The 26,533-nt window shown below is 44.8% G+C and overlaps 1 protein-coding gene across 1 annotated transcript in view; it reads left to right on the top strand.

Annotated features, from left to right (window-relative positions):
* Positions 1-2,785: 2,785 nt before the first annotated feature.
* The window catches only part of LOC126249433 (uncharacterized), a 619,638-nt gene continuing 595,890 nt past the window's right edge, over positions 2,786-26,533 (top strand). The window contains exon 1 of the mRNA XM_049951086.1: positions 2,786-3,088. Within this exon, the coding sequence (XP_049807043.1) occupies positions 2,786-3,088 (303 nt within the window). The remainder of the gene's footprint in view (positions 3,089-26,533) is intronic.

Genomic DNA, 26,533 nt, shown 5'->3' with positions numbered 1-26,533 from the left:
CTGTTACTAGGAACTCCTCAATCCAATCACACAATTGGTCTGATAATCCATATGCTCTTACTTTGTTCATTAAACGACTGTGGGGAACTGTGTCGAACGTCTTGCGGAAGTCAAGAAACACGGCATCTACCTGTGAACCCTCTGAGTCTCGTGGACGAATAGCGCGAGCTGGGTTTCACACGACCGTCTTGTTCGAAACCCATGCTGATTCCTACAGAGTAGATTTCTAGTCTCCAGAAAAGTCATTATACTCGAACATAATACGTGTTCCAAAATTCTACAACTGATCGACGTTAGAGATATAGGTCTATAGTTCTGCACATCTGTTCGACCTCCCTTCTTGAAAACGGGGATGACCTGTGCCCTTTTCCAATCCTTTGGAACGCTACGCTCTTCTAGAGACCTACGGTACACCGCTGCAAGAAGGGGGGCAAGTTCCTTCGCGTACTCTGTGTAAAATCTAACTGGTATCCCATCAGGTCCAGCGGCCTTTCCTCTTTTGAGCGATTTTAATTGTTTCTCTATCCCTCTGTCGTCTATTTCGATATCTACCATTTTGCCATCTGTGTGACAATCTAGAGAAGGAACAACAGTGCCGTCTTCCTCTGTGAAACAGCTTTGGAAAAAGACATTTAGTATTTCGGCCTTTAGTCTGTCATCCTCTGTTTCAGTACCATTTTGGTCACAGAGTGTCTGGACATTTTGTTTTGCTCCACCTACCGCTTTGACATAAGACCAAAATTTCCTAGGATTTTCTGCCAAGTCAGTACATAGAACTTTACTTTCGAATTCATTGAACGCCTCTCGCATAGCCCTCCTCACACTACATTTCTCTTCGCGTAATTTTTGTTTGTCTGCAAGGCTTTGGCTATGTTTATATTTGCTGTGAAGTTCCCTTTGCTTCCGCAGCAGTTTTCTAACTCGGTTGTTGTACCACGGTGGCTCTTTTCCATCTCTTACGATCTTGCTTGGCACATACTCATCTAGCGCATATTGTACGATGGTTTTGAACTTTGTCCACTGATCCTCAACACTATCTGCACTTGAGACAAAACTTTTGTTTTGAGCCGTCAGGTACTCTGTAATCTGCTTTTTGTCACTTTTGCTAAACAGAAAAATCTTCCTTCCTTTTTTGATATTTCTATTTACGGCTGAAATCATCGATGCCGTAACCGCTTTATGATCACTGATTCCCTGTTCTGCGTTAACTGTTTCTAATAGTTCGGGTCTGTTTGTCACCAGAAGGTCTAATATGTTATCGCCACGAGTCGGTTCTCTGTTTAACTGCTGAAGGTAGTTTTCAGATAAAGCACTTTAAAAAATTCACTGGATTCTTTGTCCCTGCCACCCGTTATGAACGTTTGAGTCTCCCAGTCTATATCTGGCAAATTAAAATCTTCACCCAGAACTATAACATGGTGGGGAAATCTACTCGAAATATTTTCCAAATTATCCTTCAGGTGCTCGGCCACAACAGCTGCTGAGCCAGGGGGCCTATAGAGACATCCAATTACCATGTCTGAGCCTGCCTTAAACGTGACCTTCATCTAAATCATTTCACATTTCGGATCTCCGTCAATTTCCTTCGATACTATTGCACTTCTTATCGCTATAAACACGCCTCCCCCTTCACTGTCCAGCCTATCTCTGCGGTATACATTCCAATCTGAGTTTAGGATTTCATTACTGTTAACGTCTAGTTTCAGCCAACTTTCTGTCCCTAGTACTATATGGGCGTTGTGACCGTTTATTAATGAGAGCAGTTCTGGGACCTTTCTATAGACGCTCCTGCAGTTTGCTATTAGCACATTAATATTGTTATTCCCTGTTGCATTTTGCCTACTCCTACCTTGCCGCGTCTCAGGAGGCGTCTTGTCGGGCCTCGGGAGGGAATTCTCTAACCTAAAAAACCCCCATGTGCACTCCACACGTACTCCGCTACCCTTGTAGCCGCTTCCGGCGTGTAGTGCACGCCTGACCTATTCAGGGGGACCCTACATTTCTCCACCCGATAGCGGAGGTCGAGAAATTTGCACCCCAGATCTCCGCAGAATCGTCTGAGCCTCTGGTTTAAGCCTTCCACTCGGCTCCAAACCAGAGGACCGCGATCGTTTCTGGGAACGATACTACAAATAGTTAGCTCTGATTCCACCCCGCGAGCGAGGCTTTCCGCCTTCACCAATTCCGCCAACCGCCTGTACGAACTGAGGATGACCTCTGAACCCAGACGGCAGTCGGGTGCACCCAGTGCTCTCTATCGCCGCCGGTAGGGCCTCCTCCACATCTCGGATGAGACCCCCCGGCAAGCAGACAGAGTGAACACTGGCCTTCTTCCCCGACCTTTCCGCTATTTCCGTAAGGGGCTCCATCACCCGCCTACGATACGAAAAATGTGATTTAGTGACAGAATTACGTCGAACGTATTCTTCGAACGTTCGAAAATATGCAGTTTTACGTCAATGGTCTGTTACTTCCGGTGCTTTGACAATACTGAACAATACTGCGCACACAGTCCGTAACAGTGCCTTTATTTCGAAGCAAAAATGGTAACGGTCGGTAATCTTCTGAAAGACTAGGCAGTGCGGGGCGGGGCTCCGTACAGAGCGGTATCCATAGCGCACGATGTATACGGGTGAATTGGTACGCAATAAAGGGATTTCGTTGACGTCGGTCGCACGCGCAGAGCGGCAGAGGACGACCGTCCGGCGCGCGTCGTGCGCGGCGACGGTGCTGCCGCGGCGAGGCGTGGCGGCCGGCAGCGGCGGCTCGAGGCGCCAGTGCGGACATGGAGGAGGCGGCGAGCAGGCAGCAGAGGCAGCGGGAGGCGGCGGCGCGGCTGCGCCAGCTGGTGGCCCGCGCGCGCGCGCTGGGCGCCGAGGCGGCGACGCGGCCGGCGGGCCGCCGCCTGCTGGCCGACAAGTGGCAGCCGCAGGAGTCCGGCGCGCCGCCGTCGTCGCCGCTGGCGCTCACTCTGGCCGGCGCCGCCTGCGCGTCGCTGGCGCTGCTGCTGGCGCTCGGCCTGCACACGCACGGCGGCTTCGCGCGCGCCTGGCTCAAGTGGCAGCGCCTCGACATCTACGACGAGGCCGTGAGTCCAAAAGAGTTAACACAATATAGTACCCTTAAAGATACAGAAACTTTGTACGCCTTGCCCCACAGCTCGTAAATAATGAAACAACTTTACGACCGTAAGTATAACCCTTTCCGACGTTGCAACACGTATTATGTTCCAGTATAATGACTTTTCTGGAGACTAGAAATCTACTCTAGGAATGAGCACGGGTTTCGAAAAAGACGATCGTGTGAAACCCAGCTCGCGATATTCGTCCACGAGACTCAGAGGGCCATAGACACGAGTTCACAGGTAGATGCCGTGTTTCTTGACTTCCGCAAGGCGTTCGATACGGTTCCCCACAGTCGTTTAATGAACAAGGTAAGAGCATATGGACTATCAGACCAATTGTGTGATTGGATTGAGGAGTTCCTAGGTAACAGAACGCAGCATGTCATTCTCAATGGAGAGAAGTCTTCCGAAGTAAGAGTGATTTCAGGTGTGCCGCAGGGGAGTATCGTAGGACCGTTGCTATTCACAATATACATAAATGACCTTCTGGATGACATCGGAAGTTCACTGGGGCTCTTTGCGGATGATGCTGTGGTATATCGTGAGCTTGTAACAATGGAAAATTGTACTGAAATGCAGGAGGATCATCAACTAATTGACGCATGGTGCAGGGAATGGCAATTGAGTCTCAATGTAGACAAGTGTAATGTGCTGCGAATACATACAAAATAGCAGGTCAGCAACTGGAAGCAGTTAATTCCATAAATTATCTGGGAGTACGCATTAGGAGTGATTTAAAATGGAATGATCATATAACGTTGATCGTCGGTAAAGCAGATGCCAGACTGAGATTCACTGGAAGAATCCTAAGGAAATGCAATCCGAAAACAAAGGAAGTAGGTTACAGTATGCTTGTTCGCCCACTGCTTGCTTACTGCTCAGCAGTGTGGGATCCGTACCAGATAGGGTTGATAGAAGAGATAGAGGAGATCCGGCGGAGAGCAGCGCGCTTCGTTACAGGATCATTTAGTAATCGCGAAAGCGTTACGGAGATGATAAACTCCAGTGGAAGACTCTGCAGGAGAGACGCTCAGTAGCTCGGTACGGGCTTTTGTTGAAGTTTCGAGAACATACCTTCACCGAAGACTCAAGCAGTATATTGCTCCCTCCTATGTATACCTCGCGAAGAGACCATGAGGATAAAATCAGAGAGATTAGGGCCCACACGGATGCATATCGACAATCCTTCTTTCCACGAACAATACGAGACTGGAATAGAAGGGAGAACCGATATAGGTACTTAAGGTACTCTCCGCCACACACCGTCAGGTGGCTTGCGGAGTATGGATGTAGGTGTAGATGCTACCTTACCCTTGTGGCGTGGTTGTCGACTGGATGGTAGCGGATTCGAATGCTGGTGGTGGACGAAATTTTCATCGCCAATATTTGGCCAGTAAAGGGTCGGGTGATCGTAGCGGAAAATTCTCGACCACCGTACTTTCCGGCAGTATCCCGGATTAAATTCCGAGCCTGTCCGCAGCGTCTCACTGAATGGTGACGTGTCGCACTTTTAGTAACGACCCGTCCGTCGGATGGGGATGTTACGTGCGGCAGCCCTCAGCGCTCCACAGATGTGCAAAACGAAGGACGGAAGTAGCTTTGGCATGATGCAACAGTGCCAAGTAACATAGTTCGATGAAACTTGGACCATATATAGAAAGAACTGTTACGGCGCAGTACAGAAAGTAATTGGAAGAAATGCCCAATGATACGAATACAAATGACACATTTATTCGAAGACAATAATTACACTGAAGTCATGGCGAGTTATGATAGTCCCCTGGACATTACAAAAGGAGCGACATCGTTTTTAAGGGTATGTGTGATCACCACAGACGGCGTGCTCTGCAACGCGCTCCCTTACTGGCCACGAGGTTGGTACAGAGTCCTTGGCCGGCCGGAGTCGCCGAGCGGTTCTAGGTGCTACAGTCTGGAACCACGCGACCGCTACGGACGCAGGTTCGAATCCCTCCTCGGGCATGGATGTGTGTGACGTCCTTAGGTTAGTTAGGTTTAAGTAGTTCTAAGTTCTAGGGGACTGATGACCTCAGAAGTTAAGTCCCATAGTGCTCAGAGCCATTTGAACCAGAATTCTTGTTGTAGGGCGTTCCATTCCTCCATTAGCACAATTGCTGGTTGATGGTTGGTGCAATACATCTTCCCAGCGCATCCCACTCGTGCCCAATGGGATTCAAGTCCGGGGAACGGCAGGCCAGTCCATTCGCCGAATATCTTCTCGTTCCAAGGGCTACTCCACCTGTGCAGAATTATGCGGTCGCCCGTTCTCATCCATACAAGTGAAGACAGGGCCTAATCTCCAGCTCAAAAGACGCACATGAGGCAGGAGTACAGAGTCACAACAGCGTCGACCAATGACTGTACCTCTTTCAAAGATTTGGAGGTCAGTACGCCCATGCCACGTTACACCTCCCCATTCTATAGCGCCTGGACCACCAAAACGATTATGTCCGGGAATGTTCCTGCTGCGTTTCGTGTTCCCACCTCTCTCCGTATCTGGGTACCTTATGTGATAACAGTGTCGAACATGATCATTTTCGTGGCCAAGTGTTGTGGTGTGGGGAGGCATAAAGTTGCGTGGGTGGACTGACCTCAAAATCTCCGAACACAGAACACTCACCGATCAACAATGATTTGACTACCCGTGCGCGTCTTTTCAAGGAAGGAAGATTCGGTTTAACGTCCCGTCGACGTCGAGGCCATTAGAGACGGAGCACAAGCTCGCATTGTGTCCAGGATGGGAAAGGAAATCGGCCGTGCCCTTTGGAAGGAACCATCCCCGTATTTGCCTGAAGCGATTTAGGGAAATCACGGAAGACCTAAATCTGGACGGCCAGACGCTGGGTTGAACCGTCGTTCTACCGAATGTGGGTCTAGCACGCTAACCACTGCGCCACCTCGCTAGGTTTCGTCTTTTCAGGCGTACATTCGGCCCTGACTTCATTTCTATGGATGACAATGAGCGACCGTATCGAATTGCGCAGGTGCAGAAGCTCCCGGAGCCAGACGACAGTCGATGATTGGACTGGGCTGCCCCCCGCCCCCCCCCCCTCCCCACATAAGCCCCGTCGGGCACCTGTGGGGAGACGTAGGGCAGCACGGCACATGCACCAACTTTCAAGCACCCTGGATATGATCAAAACTCGTAGTCCATAACAAAAAAGAACGGCCAAATGTTTTGTGAAATCATTTGTCTAAGAGTAGTAAGTAATACACATAGATTATAGAAACCTTTGACGCGCTTTTGAATGAAGCTCGGAATCATGCACAGCATGCTCATATGTAGAGTGACGTAAGGAGACCACTGAGTGAAACTGTACCAGACAAATAGCTTCTAGTGCCCCTTAACATTCTGAGATCCGTAGTTAAACATTGAACGTCAAACAGTCAGTCGGCTCGTCATTTGCTTTACGTGATTGAGAGCATGGTTCAGTGGCGCATAAATGCTTTTTAGTCTATATTAGTTCTTATTTTTAGACTAATCATTTAACGTAAACAAGTGATTGTCCTTTTTCTTTCAGATTTTATTTTCAGGTCTTGTTCAGAAAGTTTGAGATATAATATATTGAAATATCGATCGTTATTATTAAGAGAATACAGATTAAGAGAAAGCAGAGAAGATTCAATTTACGCTGCGACTTGATATTTTTCTTACTTGATTTACGTAGCTAGAAGCAGCTCTCCGTAAAATGTTTCAATTTCCCCTCGAATCTTTAATTAAGTTTTCTTAATTACCATGATTACTTTCAAGCAATTAAATCTTTCTTTGCGAAACTAGACCTCCCACTAGTCAAATTTGATACGCCAGTTTTCCATTTCCCACTCTTCGTTTGGCTATAAAAATTTGGACAAAAATCCATTGCGTAGTTTATAGGGAGTCTGATGCCCGCTCCGTCCACTAATTTTACCGAAAACGTATTTGTGATTCCAGCAGCATCTTATCCTGGTGGTCATCAAAATCTCTGAATACCGAAATAAATTTTTAAGAGATTGTAGTTCTGAAAGAGACGAGTATTTTCGAGTATCAGTGACAACTCTCTCACTTAATGATTTTATCAGTATTTACAAAAATCATATTTCACGTTTTTGTAGTTAGAAACTCACATTCTGGAAGACATAAATTAATTTCCAAGTCTTAGTTACTGTTGCATGTTTAGCACTAATGTATCATCTTTTGTTGGTGCTTATTTCTGAAATTGTATTGTTCGTTATTTGCATTATTTAGAAATATATTATTATTACTACTAAAATAGTATATGAACGTGTTTATTTTCATTTTGGTTAGTTGACTTCAAGTGAGCTAAGACATAACGTGCGGGGACACTCCTATAACTTAACCCTTAAAAAGACTCATATGGAAGGTATCTATCACAACGAGAACAGATTTGCACGTACTATTTTTATGCCTGGAAACAGTGACTGAATTTCTGTTATATGGACCGATATAAGCATAAATAAAGATCCCAAATGGGTTGCAAATCATGTCTCAGTGAGAAAAGGAAAGAAATTTTGTGTTTTGTAGCGGGTGGAGTTCTGAAAGTGAAAAGTATATTTAAACGAAGGGAGACTAGGATCTAACATTCCATCGACAACGAGATCACTAGCCTCATACTAGACAAGGCTATGCAAGGATATGAGTCGAATCCCTTTTTAAAGGATGCATCTAGTCATGTGCTCTTAGTGATTTAATCTCAATCTGAATTCCACCTCGGCTCCTCTCGAATGAAATTGCATGGTCTGCGCTACCTCCTCGGCGTATACTTAACATTTCCAGTGCTTTCATCAGTCGACAGTATATGAGCGACTAGTGGAGGTGAGCTGCTGACATTAAGTTGCTTATAATCAGATTATGTTCTACACCGATCCCCAAACATATCCTAAGTATCGTGGAAACGTCGCCAAACATTACAATTTTGGGCTAGGCTAACCGAGATCTGCTTATCGTGAAAAATCGCCCTCAGCAATTGGGCCATCCGAACATACCTGCTGGACCGACCTAAACAGAAATTGTCACCGATCTTTGCTTTCTCTTACTTCCGAACACTACAACTGAACTTTTCCCAAGGAGTATGTTGGAACAGCACTACGACAGATGCGGATACGGTGAAAGACCGGATAGCATAATTAGTTAAAATCTAAAGCCTAATTACATAAAGTGACTGTTGGCGCTATGCACACATTTTCATTTGTCGTGACACTTTCTGTACACTGCAATTTCTCTGTTGCTGGGCGGATTTCGCGCATACTATTTCTTGTCACGGCATTACTTTTATTTCATCCTTGTTGATTCACTCAGCAGTGTCTCACGGACTGAGTGCGTGGCCGAGCGGTTCTAGGCGCTTCAGTCCGGAACCGCGCTACTGCTGCGGTCGCAGGTTCGAATCCTGCCTCGGGCATGGATGTGTGTGATGTCCTTAGGTTAGTTAGGTTTAAGTAGTTCTAAGTCTAGGGGACTGATGATCTCAGATGTTAAGTCCCATAGTGCTTAGAGCCATTTGAACCATTTTAAACCGACTGAGTGCAAGTAACATTGTTGACTGTGTTCCACCCGTCGGCCGGGGACGTGAAGCCTTCGGCATCTACTAGAGGGAAGGTGGCTACACCTGTGTGCCGGCACTGGACCTCACGTCACCATTCTGTCGCTCATCGTTGTCAACACCACACACACGGCACACCCCTAGTCACTCGTCAGATCATGCTTTTGAATCAGTAGATCGTTAGGAGAAGGAAACTGCGAACCACCTCCAGAAAGTCCTTTCGTGATAGCACTGCTACGGAGAGAAGAGAGGAAGAAAGAAAGAAAAAGAGAACGATTAGTATTTTAACGTTCCGTCGGCGATGAGGTCGTTAGAAACGGAATAAAAGATCGGATTTGGGAAGGACGGGGAACTATCTCGGCATTTCCATTAAGTATGCTTGGGAAATCACGGAAAACATAACTCCGTATAACGGGACAGAGATGTAAACCGCTGGCATCCGAAATAAGAGGCCACTGTTTTACCACAGTGCCTCCTCACTCGCTACATTGTTATTGGAGTTCTTTTGAATTCGGGCTGATCTTTCTTCTGACTTCTACATTAGATGGCCCAAGAAAGTGGCGACCATACCTCTTAGTGGTCTTCTACGTGTCGCAGCGTTGGTCCAACAAGCCGGCTTCGTCTTGTCTAAATCAGGCTTAATAATAAAAAAAAAAAAAAAAGGTTCAAATGGCTCTGAGCACTACGGGACTTAACTGCTGTGGTCATCAGTCCCCTAGAACTTAGAACTACTTAAACCTAACTAACCTAAGGACATCACACACATCCATGCCCGAAGCAGGATTCGAACCAGCGACCGTAGCGGTCGCGCGGTTCCAGACTGTAGCGCCTAGAACCGCTCAGCCACTCCGGCCGGCTTAATACAAAAAAAACATGTTTATTTATAATTTGTTGTGACAAATGAAAATCTGTACCAGATTTTCTACTACACGCGCGCAATCGTCATATCCGAAGTTCCCTGCCACTGATGTTTCCCGCTATTACTTCTGAAGGTTCTCTCGCAGTGTATGTGGGAACACCACCACCTTAGCGAGGGATGAATGAATCAATAGGGTGAGGCGACTGCTAGCCGTAAGCAGAAGACAGGCTCTAATTCTCTTCTGGTACAAATTTTCGTTTCTCAATACACATTCATTGCTCTGCAGATCCAGCAGTTCTGAATGGATTTAGTTTACCTAAGTACTAAAGTATTTGACTGATATCCTTATAGATTACATTCATCTCATTTGAGTTTAAATTACATGAAGAAATACATCTGTCAGCCAATGTTTATGTAACTTGATTATGCCGAAACACTTTTCGTGTTCTCTTATACCTTCAATTAACGTACTGCAATAATACCTTCATCGTTATCCAGTTTCGGTCGACAGCGCTTTGAAATCTGCAGCTGCCGTTTATTGTGTATCTTGAAATACTTTCTTCTTGCTGCATTGCGTAAATATACCACCGGATTTTTAAGTCTGTGCGTTGTATAAAAAATGGCTCTGAGCGCTATGGGACTTAACTTCTTTGGTCATCAGTCCCCTAGAACTGAGAACTACTTAAACCTAACTAACCTAAGGACATCACACACATCCATGCCCGAGGCAGGATTCGAACCTGCGACCGTAGCGGTCGCGCGGTTCCAGACTGTAGCGCCTAGAACCGCTCGGCCACTGCGGCCGGCTGTGTGTTGTATATGTAAATGTGAAACAACGAGTCACAGGATACAGTGCGATAAAAGGCAGCTGCAGTTGTCAAAATGCAGTCGACCTGAACTTAATAATGATGAATATGGAAATGTATTACGCCAACTGAACATGGGTGAAAACCGGAAACGCGTCTTGGCACGAATAAAGTTGTGTAGAAACTTTCTGTTTGCTATGTTTGTTCAAGTGATTTAATCCTCAGGCACTGGCCTCAACCACCAATATCCTGGATGAATTAATGTCAGCCAATTTAACTGAGTTGGCATTTTATTTGCTGGAGATAATGAAGCTAATATTCATCATTAATCAATAACACTAGGTTTCCAGAGTATCAATCATTTTCTTTTTATCTGCTTACACTGCTCGTGTAAGCAGATACACTGTTACAGTGTAAGCATACACAGCTTACACTGTTCGTGCTCATATAAGTCAGATTCCCATAAATGTCCTCTCAGAAACCCCATTCTTATTTGTTAGGATTTTTATTTTTTTATTTTTTTATTTTTTTTTATTTATTTTTTTTTACTGGGTACCAACAGCTTCAGGTTTGCGTTGAAAACGTTTGGCTAGAATATCTTTACATGGATTATTTTCTTTGTACTTCTACAATCTCTGTAGATCTTGATCCCAAACTAGTTACATTCTGCAATTAGTTATAAAGCCTGCTTTTGTAGTGACCCTCTCCATGCCTATTATTTTTTGGCGACCTTAGTGGAATAATGAAGGCAGAGAGCTTCGACGTTTCAGCCAGCAATCTGCGCTGCGACTTTGCAGGGCGAAGAGGTGCAGCGACTGAGACAATGGACTTGTGCGTGGTGGAGCACAGTTCACACCCACGAAGCTACATAGTCACCAGAACTCCTGCACTTCTTATAAGCCTTTGGACTCTTTGTAGCAGGAAATGTTCACCAATGAAGCAGCAGTTGAAGACGTCTCACAGGCTTTTCCTCAGTCCAGAAATCTGAAGTGGTATTAGGAAAAGCAGTTCCTAACTAAACGAGTGCGTAAACACCAAATAGTGCCATCCCATGGGTTGAGGTTTCCTTCTGTCAAGGTAATGTTGCTTAAAAGTCCACTGTATTTAACATACACTGTATACAGGAGGAGCCACGTAACTAGGAGACTGTATTTCATAATTTTGGCTTTACCATTAACTCACTTTCAGCCTCGTGTTAAGAAGAATCCTCATTAAAAACCTTAAGAAGCGATCTGTATCACAAATACTCTTTCCAGCAACTCTGTAATTGCGACAGAGGAAAAACCATATCGTTCCGTTTTAAGAAATATTTCGTTTGCTTAATTGTGTCGACCGATGAAAATGTTACGAATGTTAAACACAGACACGTATGCGGCAAGCGTATAATTTAAATCACTGACCAGTCGTCGATATTCAGGTTTTTCGTAGTTTCCCTAAGTCGTATGAGGCAGACATGTTTCCTTCAGAAAGGTCGCGGCCGAACTCCTGTCTCATCTTTGTCCACTTGTAGTGAGCGGTATTTCAGTGGGACGTTAAACTCTAACCTTCCTTCCATTTTTCCAAGGTCTCACGTATTCCCAGGGACGATGGTAATGTCATTTGCGTACATAAGTATGACAAAGTCTTGTCCGCTTACTTTCACTCTTTCTTACGTCACGTGCTTAGGATATGCATTGGAAATAAGACGCACACACCAACTTAATATCACGTCTTTTTTTATTCCTGCATTTTGCATGTCTACTCTTTGCGCAAAGTTGACTAATTAACAGAATACGAAGACCAGCAATATACGCCGGCCGGCGTGGCCGAGCGGTTCTAGGCGCTACAATCTGGAACCGCGCGACCGCTACGGTCGCAGATTCGAATCCTGCCTCGGGCATGGATGTGTGTGATGTCCTTAGGTTAGTTAGGGGACTGATGACCAAAGAAGTTAAGTCCCATAGTGCTCAGAGCCATTTGAACCAACCAGCAATATAAACACCTGATAGATAACTTGACTTCGGTCATTTAGAGAGGGCAAAGGTAATATCTTACCTGCTCGTTTGAAGCCTGAAACTGCACGTGCGAGACACTAGATGGCACCAGCGCACTATATCAGTTCCATTCACTGAATGAAATAAATGGAATCAATGGAGAGAAAAATCAATGAAACTGCAGTGACATGAAATGTCATTATTTTAAACATGACAGGATGTTGCACCTAGAACATCAACAAGACCATTTATTTGAGATTTACGTTGCCCTTGTGTCAGTCGTATTCACATATTCAGAGAATATGTATAAGGAAAGATGAGTCCTCGTTATCTGTCCAAATATGATTGGCACGAGGACGATGTCTGAATTGGAATGAATTTGTATTGACGCACTTCGTAGTGAGTTGTTTTTTGACTGTGGCACAATAGTCGAAATGACGTCAGCAAGTAAATAAATAATCTTACCAACATAAAGATGGAATATGTTGTCCCTACCGAAAAACAGCAGGACTATTGACGCAAGTAAGCAGAAAAGGATGAAATGTCAATGAAATCCGTTCAGAAATGCTGAACCTAAACAGTGGTGAATATATCGCACCTGGATGTAACAATTTGTAGTGATACGAAACAGAATGATGAAACAGGCCCAGAGGTAGGTAAGGCAGGCAGCAGACTTGGTTTCATTGGCAGAATACTTGCAAAATGCAGTCACTCTGCAAAGGAGGCTACTTATACGCACTTGTGGGTCCTGTCTTAGAATACAGTTCAGCTGTGAGGGATCCACGCCAAATAGGACTAATAGGTATCAAAAGAATGGCGACGAGTTCGTTTGACTCACGGGAGAGCGGCACCGAAATTTTGAGAAACCCGAATAGCAGGCTCTTCAAAATAGACGCTAATCATCCCGTGAAAGACTACTTACAAAGTTTGAAGAACCAATGTTAAGTAAAGATATTCTTCAGCAGCCTACGTATCGCTCGCTTAGGGATGATCGACACAAGATTACACTGATTACAGATTTCACAGAGGCATTTAAGCAGTCATCTCTCCAGTCTTCAATACGCGGTTAGAAAGAGACGAACTCCTAATATGTGGTATCACGCTAAGTACGCTCTGCCATGCACTTCGAAGTGGTTTGCAAAGTTTTTATGTAGATGCAGATGAAGACAATTGGAAATTTCTTCCACAGCGGGATATTAACTGAGATCTCTCGCTTATCACGAGCAGTGGAATTAAACTACGGCGTGTCTAATTGATTACAGTTTTCGCGATTAAAACGAGTTCCACCCTCGTGTCATGGAATGGCACAAATTTTCACTGTCAAGACATATTCACTACATTACTTCTTTAACATTTCGGAACGGATTTCAGCGATATTGTTTCAAGTCGCTACATTTCATCGATTTACTTGACATTAATGCACTCCATTGAATTTCAATTAATTTTGTTCGTATGATGTACATCACTGTTGCAAGGTAACTAATGATCCTGCACCGAATCCGTTTCTCTAGAGTTACTATTCCCACACACGCTATGGAAAAAACCTCTGGATGTAGAGCTGGAAACAAAGAGGAGCAAACGTCAGTGACATAAGAAATTTGAGTCGAATGTGAAGGTATCCTCAGACGGACTAAAATTTAGTCACTAAATGGTTAGAGAGACCACTCGCGATAAGTAGGATTTGTTGCTCTCCAATTATTTCCATGCCAGGAAAAGAATCACGACCTACAGAAAGTTACAGAGTTTGTAGTTCTTAGGGAAGTATTCAGACGTACCTGGATGACTGCCTCTCTTCTCTCCTACTTTATAAATGATCAAATTTACGATCCTTTGGTTAAAAGATAGCCCCTGTTCCGTTACTCGCTTTTTCGTGCGATAGAGTTCTCGCTTCCCACGCCCGGGTTCCCGGGTTCGATTCCCGGCGGGGTTAGGGATTTTCTCTACCTCGTGATGACTGGGTGTTGTGTGCTGTCCTTAGGTTAGTTAGGTTTAAGTAGTTCTAAGTTCTAGGAGACTGATGACCATAGATGTTAAGTCCCATAGTGCTCAGAGCCACCGAGCGAGGTGGCGCAGTGGTTAGCACACTGGACTCGCATTCGGGAGGACGACGGTTCAATCCCGTCTCCGGCCATCCTGATTTAGGTTTTCCGTGATTTCCCTAAATCGCTTCAGGCAAATGCCGGGACGGTTCCTTTGAAAGGGCACGGCCGATTTCCTTCCCCATCCTTCCCTCCCCCGAGCTTGGGCTCCGTCTCTAATGACCTCGTTGTCGACGAGACGTTAAACACTCTCCTCCTTCTCCTCCTCAGAGCCATTTGAACCATTTTGTTACTCGCTTTTGAGCTCCTTACGGATGTCTCGGCAAGTTTCTATCTGGAGTTGTTTGCATCAGCTTCATTCGTAGTTTGTTGTTTCTCGTGTGTTATTCTGCGGCGCAGATGACATTGAAGATTGCTTGTTAGGTGGAGTGTTACCTTCGCGCTGCTGTGTTGGGAAACAGAAAAGCAAATGAAGCACAACATTGTCCGTGACAGTTGAGTCCTAAACAGCCACGCGAGGTGGCGCAGGGATAGCAAAATAAACTGGAGTCGTATTTGGCAGCCAACCACATTTAGGCTCTCCGTAATTTTCCTGAATCCCATAAGGCAAATACTGGGATGTTTTCTTTCAGAGGGCGCGTCCGAATTCCTTCTGCAGTTCGAATTTTAATCTGTCGTTAAAGCCCTCGACATCGACGGGATGGTAAACACTTTTCAACCTCCTGCCTTTTGATCGCCGTAGCGTCTGCTTTTAATCCAGTGTTAATTCAGTCCAGAAATACTCATGTGGTTACGCTCGTGGAGTATGCCTGTGGTCCTGTGGTCCTTATAAACTGCGCAATGAAGTATTTTGTTTTGTTTTCCGCCGTGGCATGTTACTATTAAATAGCTGACACCATTTTTAATTCTTTACTTCCCGTAAAATAAACTTCCCTTCCACAAAATTCTTACAGTGAGGCACGTAGATTTTGAAAAAAGTCTTTCTATCTTCTTCAGAAGCTTCGTATGTAGGAGAGTACTCCTTTTCTTTGGAAGTTTCCCGTCTCATTCTGTTAAGGTATCGGCGCCCTGCTTTCTGGAGCGAGCCTCGATATAAAAGACTTGCTGTCATATCGATTCCTAGTTGTGGCGCGGATATAAAGCATGTCCTCTACGATCGTGTACCTAATATCATGTTCCCTTTCCCGTTAACAACACTTTTACGAGAAAGCTTTCCTGGTGGCTACAAAATATTTTTCCCAAGCCGAGCGGAGCCTTTGTTCAAAAATACCTCGTCTCATATTACTGCAAACGTATAAGGGCTTTCTATGACAAGGCTAAACCTACGAAAAAGCTCTTAGATGTTATCGGAGCTACCAAGGCACATGTTATTTCAACCTAATCTGCCAGATATACTCTGTATAGATTACAAGTGTGTCGTGAATGACCTGCACGGCAAACTATTGTTTGAGGTTAACGCTTTCGGAATTGACAATCTCTGTAAGCAAAGTTGCTTGTTATTCAGTTTCGCATTATATCACGCGCTTTCTGAAGCGATTTATCACATTCTTCATGTTAGTAAATTCTAATTTCTGTTCACATTCACTGTTGGCAGCACCTGTTTAGGAGTGTAAAAGGCATCTGCTTTCTTTCAACATCCACAGTTACATACTCGTATATACTAAGCAATGAGGTGTGCAGTTTATGACGAAGGGTGCAGCCTATCAGTATTATAAGTTGTTTGTCCTAATCCATTCTGTCCAATTTTTCCTCACAAAATACAATCTTCCTTTTTGGGGACAGCGACAATGATGAAGCACCGAAAAGCTTTACGCAATTATTGCAGGTATTGGTTCAAATGGCTCTGAGCACTATGGGACTTAACATCTGAGGTCATCAGTCCCCTAGAACTTAGAACTACTTAAACCTAACTAACCTAAGGACATCACACACATCCATGCCCGAGGTAGTATTCAAACCTGCGACCGTAGCGGTCTCGCGGTTCCAGACTGAAGCGCCTATAACGGCTCGGCCACACCGGCCGGCTATTGCAGGTATTTCTTTCTCCAATGTTTCGACTCAGATTACTCCATACTCGGCATCTGCAGCACAGGACGTGGTGCACACACTTATGGGGTGAAGGTTACAGAAAATAAATTATAACGTAAAGAATGGGGATCTTGTGGGTATTACTAATGTGGAAATTCTACATTTTTAGCCAAATATGTGAGACTATGAATACTGAGAAGGCGATGGAGCAAAGGTATTGCACGTGGTGAGGAAGGGGTATCATGGCCATATAGAGGCGGTCAGTTAGGTATTTCACAAAGTAATGTAGGGTGAGGTCAACGTGCTGTAAGTGTAAATGTGGTTGTAGGGGATGGCAGTAGGTGACGATATTCGTTTCTAGGCCGTGAACATCACTTTTCATTTCATGGCTTTGCAGACAACCTTTGTTTTTGTCGTATATAAAGCAATGAACATACAGGGTGCCGTAAAAGAATGTCCCAGTTATAAATTTTAATAGAATCAACTGCAAGCATTGTACAGTGTTGGTTCAAGGTCAAAATTAAAGAATAGCTCAAATAGTTTTAGATTAGCGCATAGGCGACTGATGTTATATTGCTTTCACGCTTGCAGCGCCACATACCCCACTTATGTAAAATGGCGACTCCTGAGTGTAAAGCGTTTAGTGTTCTGCAGTTTGATAAGAGTCAGTCTGGAATTTGAGTTCAACGTGTATTTCGTTAAAGTTTTCATTATGGTCTCCCATGCAGCAAAAACATTCCCCGATGCGTGTGCAAATGGAAAAGCGCGGGACGACCAAACGTGTCTGAAGAGGATGTTGACTTCAGCGCATCTTACCTTCCTAATCCTAATTAGTTGGCTGGATAGGATCTGCGAACGTACTGTGGGAAGCGCCTTGCAGTTCGCGGCTTCTTCAATGCCTTAATCGCTGCTTAGGCCTAATCGGCGCAGCAAGGCAACTGAAGTCATTTAATAAAGGTAAGTCGTCCGGTCCAGATTGTGTGGCGAGTACTTTCATTTCAGAGTATATTGATGTAATAGTCCCATTTTTAGCAATCATATTCAACCGTTGACGAAAGATCTGTACATAAAGAAAGAGAAGTTGGACAGCTATCACCAATACGCGAGAATAGTAATAGAATTAATCCACTGAATTATAGCCACTTATCACTGGCATGAATTTTCATTAGGACTTTGGAACATATGCTATGTTCGAACAAATGCGTGCCTATAGAGCATCGTCGAAGTTGTGCGATTGGATTCCTGATTTCCTATCAGAAAGGTAACAGTTCGTAGTAAGCGACGGGAAGTCATCGAGTGCAGTAGAAGTCATTTCTGGCCTTCGCCAAGGAAGTGTTAAGACCCTCTGCTGTTCCTAATCAATATAAACGACAATCTGAGCAGCCCTCTTGCATTTTTTGCAGATGGCGCTGTTGTTTACTTAGTAAAGTCATCAGAATATCAAAACGAATTGCAAAATGATTTAGACAAGGTATCTATATGGTGCAAGTAGTGGTAATGGATTCTAAACAAAAAATGTGAGTAATCCATATGAGTACTGAAAAAAGTTGTTAGATTTCGGTTACACCGTAATCACACAAATTTAAAGGTTGTAGATTCAACTAAAAACCTAAGGATTACAACTGCGAATAACTTAAATTGGCGAACCAAAGATTGTGTTTTATTGGCAGAACAAATCTATTAAAGAGAATGCCCTACACTACACTTTTTCGTCTTGTTTTGGTGTATTCAAATGGCTCTGAGCACTATGGGACTTAACTTCTGAGGTCATCAGTCCCCTAGAACTTAGAACTACTTAAACCTAACTAACCTAAGGACATCACACACATCCATGCCCGAGGCAGGATTCGAACCTGCGACCGTAGCGGTCGCGCGGTTCCAGACTGTAGCGCCTAGAACCGCTCGGCCACCCTGGCCGGCTTTTGGTGTATTGCTGTGCGGTAAGGGATCCTTGTCTGATACGACTGACGCAGGACATCGAAAAAGTTTAAAGAAGGGGAGCTCATTTTGTACCACTGTGAAGTAGGGGAGAATGTGTCACAGACATGATACGCGAGTTGATGTTGTGGTAATTAAAACAAAGGCGTATTTCGTCACGCGGAGATGTTAATATGATATTTTAATCACCAACTTTCTCCTCCGAGCCGGCCGAGATGGCCTAGCGGTTCTAGGCGCTACAGTCTGGAACCGCGCGACCGCTACGGTCGCAGGTTCGAATCCTGCCTCGGGCATGGATGTGTGTGATGTCCTTAGGTTAGTTAGGTTTAAGTAGTTCTAAGTTCTAGGGGACTGATGACCTCAGAAGTTGGGTCCCATAGTGAGATTTTTTTTTTCTCCTCCGAATGGGAAAATATTTTGTTGACTCCCTTATGCACAGGGAGAAATGACCATGCTTATACAATATGAGAAATCAGAGCTCGCGCGGAAAGATTTACGTGTTCGTATATGCCACGTGCTGTTCGAAAGTTGTCGAGAAATACTCTGAAAGTCGCTTTGCCTTTCGCGGGCAAGTGCTCTACCATCTGAGCTACCGAAGCACGACTCACGCCCGGTCCTCACAGCTTTACTTCTGCCAGTATCTCGTCTCCTACCTTCCAAACTTTACAGAAGCTCTCCTGCTCCCGAGTTTGGAAGGTAGGAGACGAGGTACCGGCAGAAGTAAAGCTGTGTGGACGGGGCTTGAGTCGTGCTTGGATAGTTCAGTTGGTAGAGCACTTGCCCGCGAAAGGCAAAGGTCCCGAGTTCGAGTCTCGGTCGGGCACACAGTTTTAATCTGGCAGGAAGTTTCATATCAGAGCACACTCCGCTGCAGAGTGAAAATCTCATTCTGGAAACTTCCCCCAGGCTGTGGCTAAGCCATGTCTCCGCAGTATCCTTTCTTTCAGGAGTGCTAGCTCTGCAAGGTTCGCAGTAGAGCTTCTGTGAAGTTTGGAAGGTAGGAGACGAGATACTGGCAGAAGTAAAGCTGTGAGGACCGGGCGTGAGTCGTGCTTCGGTAGCTCAGATGGTAGAGCACTTGCCCGCGAAAGGCAAAGGTTCCCTAGTTCGAGTCTCGGTCCGGCACACAGTTTTAATCTGCCAGGAAGTGTCAAATCTGGCAACGTTTAACCTAAGGAACATTAAGATATCAAAACGAGTGACGGGAGCTTTGAAATTTAGGTTTTGTTCGGCACCAGGTTTTAAACTTTCACCAAGTTTCAGTAAAACATGCGCCAAATCTATTACGCAGGAATTTAAAACCTAGCTCACCAGTTCTGTCAGTGTTCTGGAAACAACTCAGCTTTGTCGAACAGTTGCGATGAACGTTACGAATTCCGCAATAAGAAAAAAGCCAGGCAAAGCCAGACGTGTTTAGATAACATACGAAGTGCTTATTATTCGGACACGGATTGACGGGGAGATCATAGAAAGCGATTTCGGCAGCTACCTAAAATGATTGAGGAAACCAGGGGATGTGTAAATGTCTCGACGAGGTTTGGATTCCGCTTCTTTTAAATACTCTAGCGGTGTCTCAACAACTGTGTTACCTCGCTTGCTGGGATCCCGCGAAGTCAAGACAATGTTTCCAGTTAAATACGATAAATTACAGATGAAAGTTTCTAATTTCGGTCCACGATGTGACAAGCTGAGACAGAAGGGACAGAGTAAGGTCAAAGCGTCTAGCATGAGCTGCTGAATAATGTCTTAGGTGGCGGCGCTGGTCTATTGTGGGACAGATGCTGACGTCAGCATAGACAGGATATCCATTCTGCGGTTGCTTAGCCAATTTCTTGTTCCGGGTAACACTCCCTCCCCTTTCTCTCTATGAATAAATGACACACAGCTGCACTTCGTTCTAGTTTCATACGTGGCCTTTTGTACCTCGCCTTTTCTATTCGTAGATACGACACGTGTCATTGAGAAAGATGTGGACTATAACGAGTTGATTACGAAGCAGGAAAGAGCGAACACATCATCGCATAGCTTACGGTAAAGGTAATTTGATTTAAGGGCTACAAAACGCTGCATACACTCCCTCGTCCAGAATTCTTGAAAAACGTTTGAAGGCACATGTTATAAAATAAAGTAGACAATACGCGAGTATAAAACGCGTTCCATAATTGTACAACAGAATGACGCCAGTGACATAGACTTTTAATCAGGTACGTCTGTTCGACGACATTTCTTGAAAACGGGAATCAACTGCATCTTTTTCCAATACCTTGGATCCTTCGTTGCCCCAACGACCTATGATAAACTGCTGCTAGAAGAGGAGCAAGTTCCATCGCATCATCTGTATAGAATCGTGCCGGTATCTCATTATCTCCAGGCGTCTTCCCTTACTGAGCAATTTTAACATTTTTTTCCGGGATCTCTCATTTCGAAAGGCTTACTTCAATATTTCGGTTTTCTGTTTCGCTAACGAGCATTTTCGTGCCTAATTCATGATACGCACATCTCAGTACCATTGGAAGTTCCTTCAGAGGCATATTTTCGAAATTTGACGGTACGTTTCAGCAGGTACATCGGATATCATTAGTGCTAAGATAATTTGTGTTAAGAGGTAGACTCAGTTAGCATAGCTAGTGAGGTGGTGCGGTTATGAGGCGATGTGGAGGACGGTGGTTAAATCTTCTCATAGCTTTTCTAAATCTATTAAGCAATTTACCGGAGTAGTTCCTTTGGAAAGACACAGTTCATCCCGTTCCTCATCCTACCCCAATTCGATCTTGCGCTCCGTCTCTAATGACCTCTTCGTCGTCGGGACATTAAACCCTAATATTCCTTTTTCTGATGACGTTACATTTCAGATGTGTTATGACCCGTGGCTCTACCCTTCATTCGATCCCTGCGAAACCCTACATTTCAGCAGGACAATGCACGACCGCATGTTGCAGGTTTTGTACGGGCCTTTCTGGATACAGGAAATGTTCTACTGCTGCCCTGGCGAGCACATTCTCCAGATCTCTCACCAATTGAAAACGTTCAACCCCCATCCAGATTTAAATCTTCTCATAGCTTTTCTAAATCTATTAAGCAATTTACCGGAGTAGTTCCTTTGGAAAGACACAGTTTATCCCGTCCCTCATCCTACCCCAATTCGATCTTGCCCTCCGTCTCTAATGACCTCTTCGTCGTCGGGACATTAAACCCTAATATTCCTTTTTCTCAAGAATTAGTAGTTTGTTTTTCCTCCACATAACTCTAGCTATCACTTGTATAGTATATGACACGGCCGTTCATAATACGTTCATTTGCAAAGTGCCCTGCATTTCGTATGAATGTCGATACAATCTGGAGACAACTTCGTCAGCTATTTTTCACTCTCAGATCGAACTATAGCTGTCTTCAGCAACCAGATAAAATGGTTCAAATGGCTCTGAGCACTATGGGACTTAACAGCTATGGTCATCAGTCCCCTAGAACTTAGAACTACTTAAACCTAACTAACCTAAGGACAACACACAACACCCAGTCATCACGAGGCAGAGAAAATCTCTAACCCCGCCGGGAATCGAACCCGGGACCCCGTGCTCGGGAAGCGAGAACGCTACCGCGAGACCACGAGCTGCGGACAGCAACCAGATACAATCGGTTTCAGAGCAGTCGAGTATGGATTCACAAGGGAAGGTTAGTGCTGTAGCTCTGGTTTCTTCTTCTTCTACTTCTTCCTCTTCTCCTTCTTCTTCACTTCAAACGGTGTTAAACACTTCTGTTACTCAAATTCTACAATAGAGAATGAAGTGGAAGTTGATTTCAGTTGCTCAGAACTATGTTTTGTTAGATGTATAATATTTGATACACTGGGTCTCCCCAACTACATTTTATACTCCTATGAGCAATTGGCTATAGCTATAATTTTCTAAAAATAATTTTCCTCTGAAAGACAAAAACATCATTATCACCATGGGAAATACAGAAAATATAACGAAGGAGGGAATAAGACAAACCGAAAAGTGCCAGTAGGATTCGTGCTCTGAACGTTCCGTACCAACGTAATAACGTACATACGCTGAAGACCTAAAGAAACTGGTATACCTGCCTAATATCGTGTAGGGCCCGCGCGAGCACGCAGAAATGTCGCAGCACGAGGTGGCAGGGACTAGACTAATGTCCGAAGTAGTGACGGAGGGAAATGACACCATGTACCCTGCAGAGCTGTCCATAAATCCGTAAGAGTAGAAGGGGGTGGAGATCTCTTCTGAACAGCACGTTGCAAGGCATTCCAGATATGCTCAATAAAGTTCATGTCTGGGTAGTTTGGTGGCCAGCGGAAGTGTTTAAAATCAGAATAGCGTTCCTGGAATCTCACTGTAGGAATTCTGGAGGTGTGGAGTGTCGCATTGTCCTGCTGGAATTGCCCAAGTCCGTCGAAATGCACAGTGGACATGAATGGATGCAGGTGACCAGACAGGGTGCTTACATACGTGTCACCTGTCCGAGTCGTATCTAGACGTGGCAGGGGTCCCATATCACTCCAACTGCACACGCCCCACACCATTACAGAGCCTCCACCAGCTTCAACAGTCCCCTGCTGACATACAGGGCCCATGGATTCATGAAGTTGTCTCCATACCCGTAAACGTCCATCCGCTCGATACAATTTGAAACGAGACTCGTCTGATCAGGCAACATGTTTCCAGTCATCAACAGTCCAATATCGGCGTTAACGGGCTCAGGCGAGTCGTAAAGCTTAGTGTCGTGCAGTCATCAAGGGTACACGAGTGGGCCTTCGGCTCCGAAAGCCCACATTGATGATTTTTCGTTGAATGATTCACACGCTGACAGTTGTTGATGACCCAGCATTGAAATTTGCAGTCGTCGTTGGTTCCGTTCTTACAATATCTTTTTCCGGCCACAGCGATGTCGGAGGTTTGATGTTTCACCGGATTGCTGATATTCACGGTACACTCGTGAAATGGTCATACGGGAAAATACCCACTTCATCGCTACCTCGGAGATGTTGTGTCCAATCGCTCGGGTGCCGACTTTAACATCACGTTCAAACTCAATTAAATCTTGATAACGTGTCATTGTAGCAGCAGTAACCGATCTAACAACTGCGCCAGACGCTAGTTGTCTTATATAGGCGTTGCCGACCGCACCGCCGTATTCTGCCTTTTTACATATGTCTGTATTTGAATACGCATGCCAATACCACTTTCTTTGGCGCTTCAATGTAGATAGTTCATCTATAAGTTTTGATGAATGAATTCACGAGTATCACAATATGTGACACAAATTACCGTATCTTTACGCTGCATTGATTTAGAAACTTAAATTTTTTACAGTGCGAAGCGACTGTAGACCTTTCTATTTGAAATAAGTTTCAACTTGACGTCTCTACTCGTTCGTGAGAAAAAGGGGTCCTAACAGAAGGACAGGCTGACAGACGGTCAACAAAGTGCATCTGTAACGGTTCCGTTTTTGCCGATTGAGGTATGCAACACTAAAAAGAGGGTATAAATTCAAGCAATATCACTGATCGCCCACAGATATAAGCTGACTTGGCATATATCAGAAGTCGTTATGGGGAAAACAGCAAATCAAGATTCAGGGGGCTGACTTGTTCCAGCCTGACAAATGTGAGATGTTTTGAATGTAAAACATTGAGTTGTATTACTCCCGAGAGAAATTGTTTCAAGATGATTCACACTTCATAAAATATTACTATTTTGTAATTTTACAATATTTATTAGCATTTTTATCACAGTAAATACCAGTATTGAGACAACATTCAACAGTTTTGTGTGCTTCACGAGGTAAAAAGGAATTTGTGCTACGTTTGTAATTAAATAACAATTATTTTTGAGTTGTTCGCAGCCAGATATATCACATAATACTTAACCTGCGACAACGTGTAAACATCGGAAAAATGTTATTTTTTCTCATTAACAACCAGATGTATCACATGCGATACACTGCCTGCAACAACGTCTAAGCATCGGGAAAATACATTATTTATGACGCGATGTGATATCTCTGGTGTCCTTGGTGTGAACGTTACTTATCGATCACCATTAAATATTCGTATACATATTATTAGGGAGACAACCACAACATTAAAGGTAGTTTGCATCAGTCCACAGTTAAAAATTTGATTTCGGGTCTCTACATGTTAAATATTTCTCCACCGAGAAGATTTCGACAGATAGCGATCGAGCTAAGTGGAGAACGAGCAAAACATTAGACTCGCATAAACAAGGGTGGTATTTGGATTCAAATCCCCGTCTGGCCCTCTGGATTAGGTTTCCCTTGGTTTCCATAAATCGCTAGTGTTTCCCTTGAAAGTACTCGACCGATTTCTTTCGCCAGTCAGAACTTGTACTCCGTTTGTAATGACCGACGTCGATGGGACGGTAAACCTGATCTTCCGTCCGTCCTTTTTTCGACTGATAGTATTTGGATCCCACGTTAAAACTGTGACTTCCTAAAGTCCATCCTATCTCGGCGAATGCAACGGAGCTCTCTAACTTGGGGGCGGTGTAGGAAGTGAGCAGCGAGGTATCGGGTGTTGAGGCATCGGCCGGAATGCCAGCGACCGGCTCGGCGTGCTGACATTTAGCGGCCCGATGTGCTCACAGCCAGCGCGGCTTATCTGTGTGCAACGCGCCACCTGCTGTCCGCCTTAGCAGACACCACCAGCTGCATCAGACGTACGACTCCCAATCACTGTAACTGCCAGCACTCCAGCACTGAAGGAAGGTCAGTCCCCGCGGACCGCTAACCACCGAGTAATCACCACTGATGACAGCTTCCAGGCCTTGTACAGTAAGACAACATATTCAGCGAGCGCAGGTATGTTTTTTTAGACTTTTTGTGTGGTCGCCCGAAAGAGCGGCGGTTATTTGCCATCGTTTGGTGATATTAGTGTTGTTTTGTATTACATTATGCTTCACGAGGTAGTTTGACTCGCTCAACAAGAAAAGATATGTCTCACTGTTTAATCCCAGAATGTACATGACCAAAGAGTTTACGTTAATGATGCACAACCAACTTACTCCATTTTATACACCGGGTGATCAAACAGTCAGTATAAATTTGAAAACTCAATAAACCACGGAATAATGTAGATAGAGAGGTAAAAATTGACACACATGCTTCGAATGACATGGGGTTTTATTAGAACCAAAAAAAGTTCACAAAATGTCCGACAGATGGCGCTGGACAGCAAAACGTCAGTGACTGCGCATGACAATCGTGTATAAAAGCAGTTGTAATGAGAGAGAGAATCAGATGCGCCAGCAGTCGCAGCATGTTGACGTTACCTGAAAAGGCGCTCTTAGTGAAGCTGTATTATCAGAATGGGGAATGTGCTAAGCGTTACGATCCTATCGCTATAGGAAGGGGATTCGAACGAGTAAAGGTCCGTTGACAAATGCAGCTGTGGCGAGAATGATTTCGAAGTTCGAAGCCACGGGTTGTTTAGACGATAGACCCCGTAGTGGCCGACCGAGCACAAGGCGTAATGCTGCTGAGACAGTTCAGGAAGAAATGGAGACTGTAGCGGGTTCGTCTATGCACGGGGAAGTCAGCGCTCGTGCAGTCGCACGTCGCACCGGCATTCCATAAACTACTGTTTGGCTGGCACTGAGGCGTACCCTCCGATGCTATCCGTACAAAATCCATCGGCATCATGAACTGTTACCTGGCGATTTAGTGAAGCGGAGGGCATTTGCGGTGTGGGCGTTTCAAAAGATGGCGGAAGATGACGAGTGGTTGAGTAACGTGTTGTGGACCGACGAAGCTCATTTCACGCTCCGAGGGTCTGTCAACGCCCACTACTGCAGAACTTGGGATACCGAAAATCCTAGAACTGTCGTGGAAACTCCATTGCACGACGAGAAAGTCACGGTATCGGTTGGATTTACCACATCTACCGTTATCGGGCCTTTTTTCTTCGAGGGAATGCGTGATTCTGGTTTTGTAACTGCTACCGTGACGAGTGAGAGGTACGCCGATATGTTACAGAATCGCATCATCCCCAGCCTGGCTGATAAACACCTGCTGGAACGTACGATGTTTATGCAGGATGGCGCTCCACCCCATATTACTAGACGCGTGAAAGATCTCTTGCGCGCGTCGTTTGGTGATGATCGTGCGCTCAGCCTCCACTTTCGTCATGCTTGGCCTCCCAGGTCCCCAAACCCCAGTCCGCGCGATTATTGG

The sequence above is a fragment of the Schistocerca nitens genome, chromosome 3 (genome assembly GCF_023898315.1).
Source record: "Schistocerca nitens isolate TAMUIC-IGC-003100 chromosome 3, iqSchNite1.1, whole genome shotgun sequence".
In the NCBI taxonomy this organism is placed as follows: domain Eukaryota; kingdom Metazoa; phylum Arthropoda; class Insecta; order Orthoptera; family Acrididae; genus Schistocerca; species Schistocerca nitens.
Note: the sequence above shows the minus strand (reverse complement) of the source record. Positions and strands in the feature narration are given on the sequence as shown.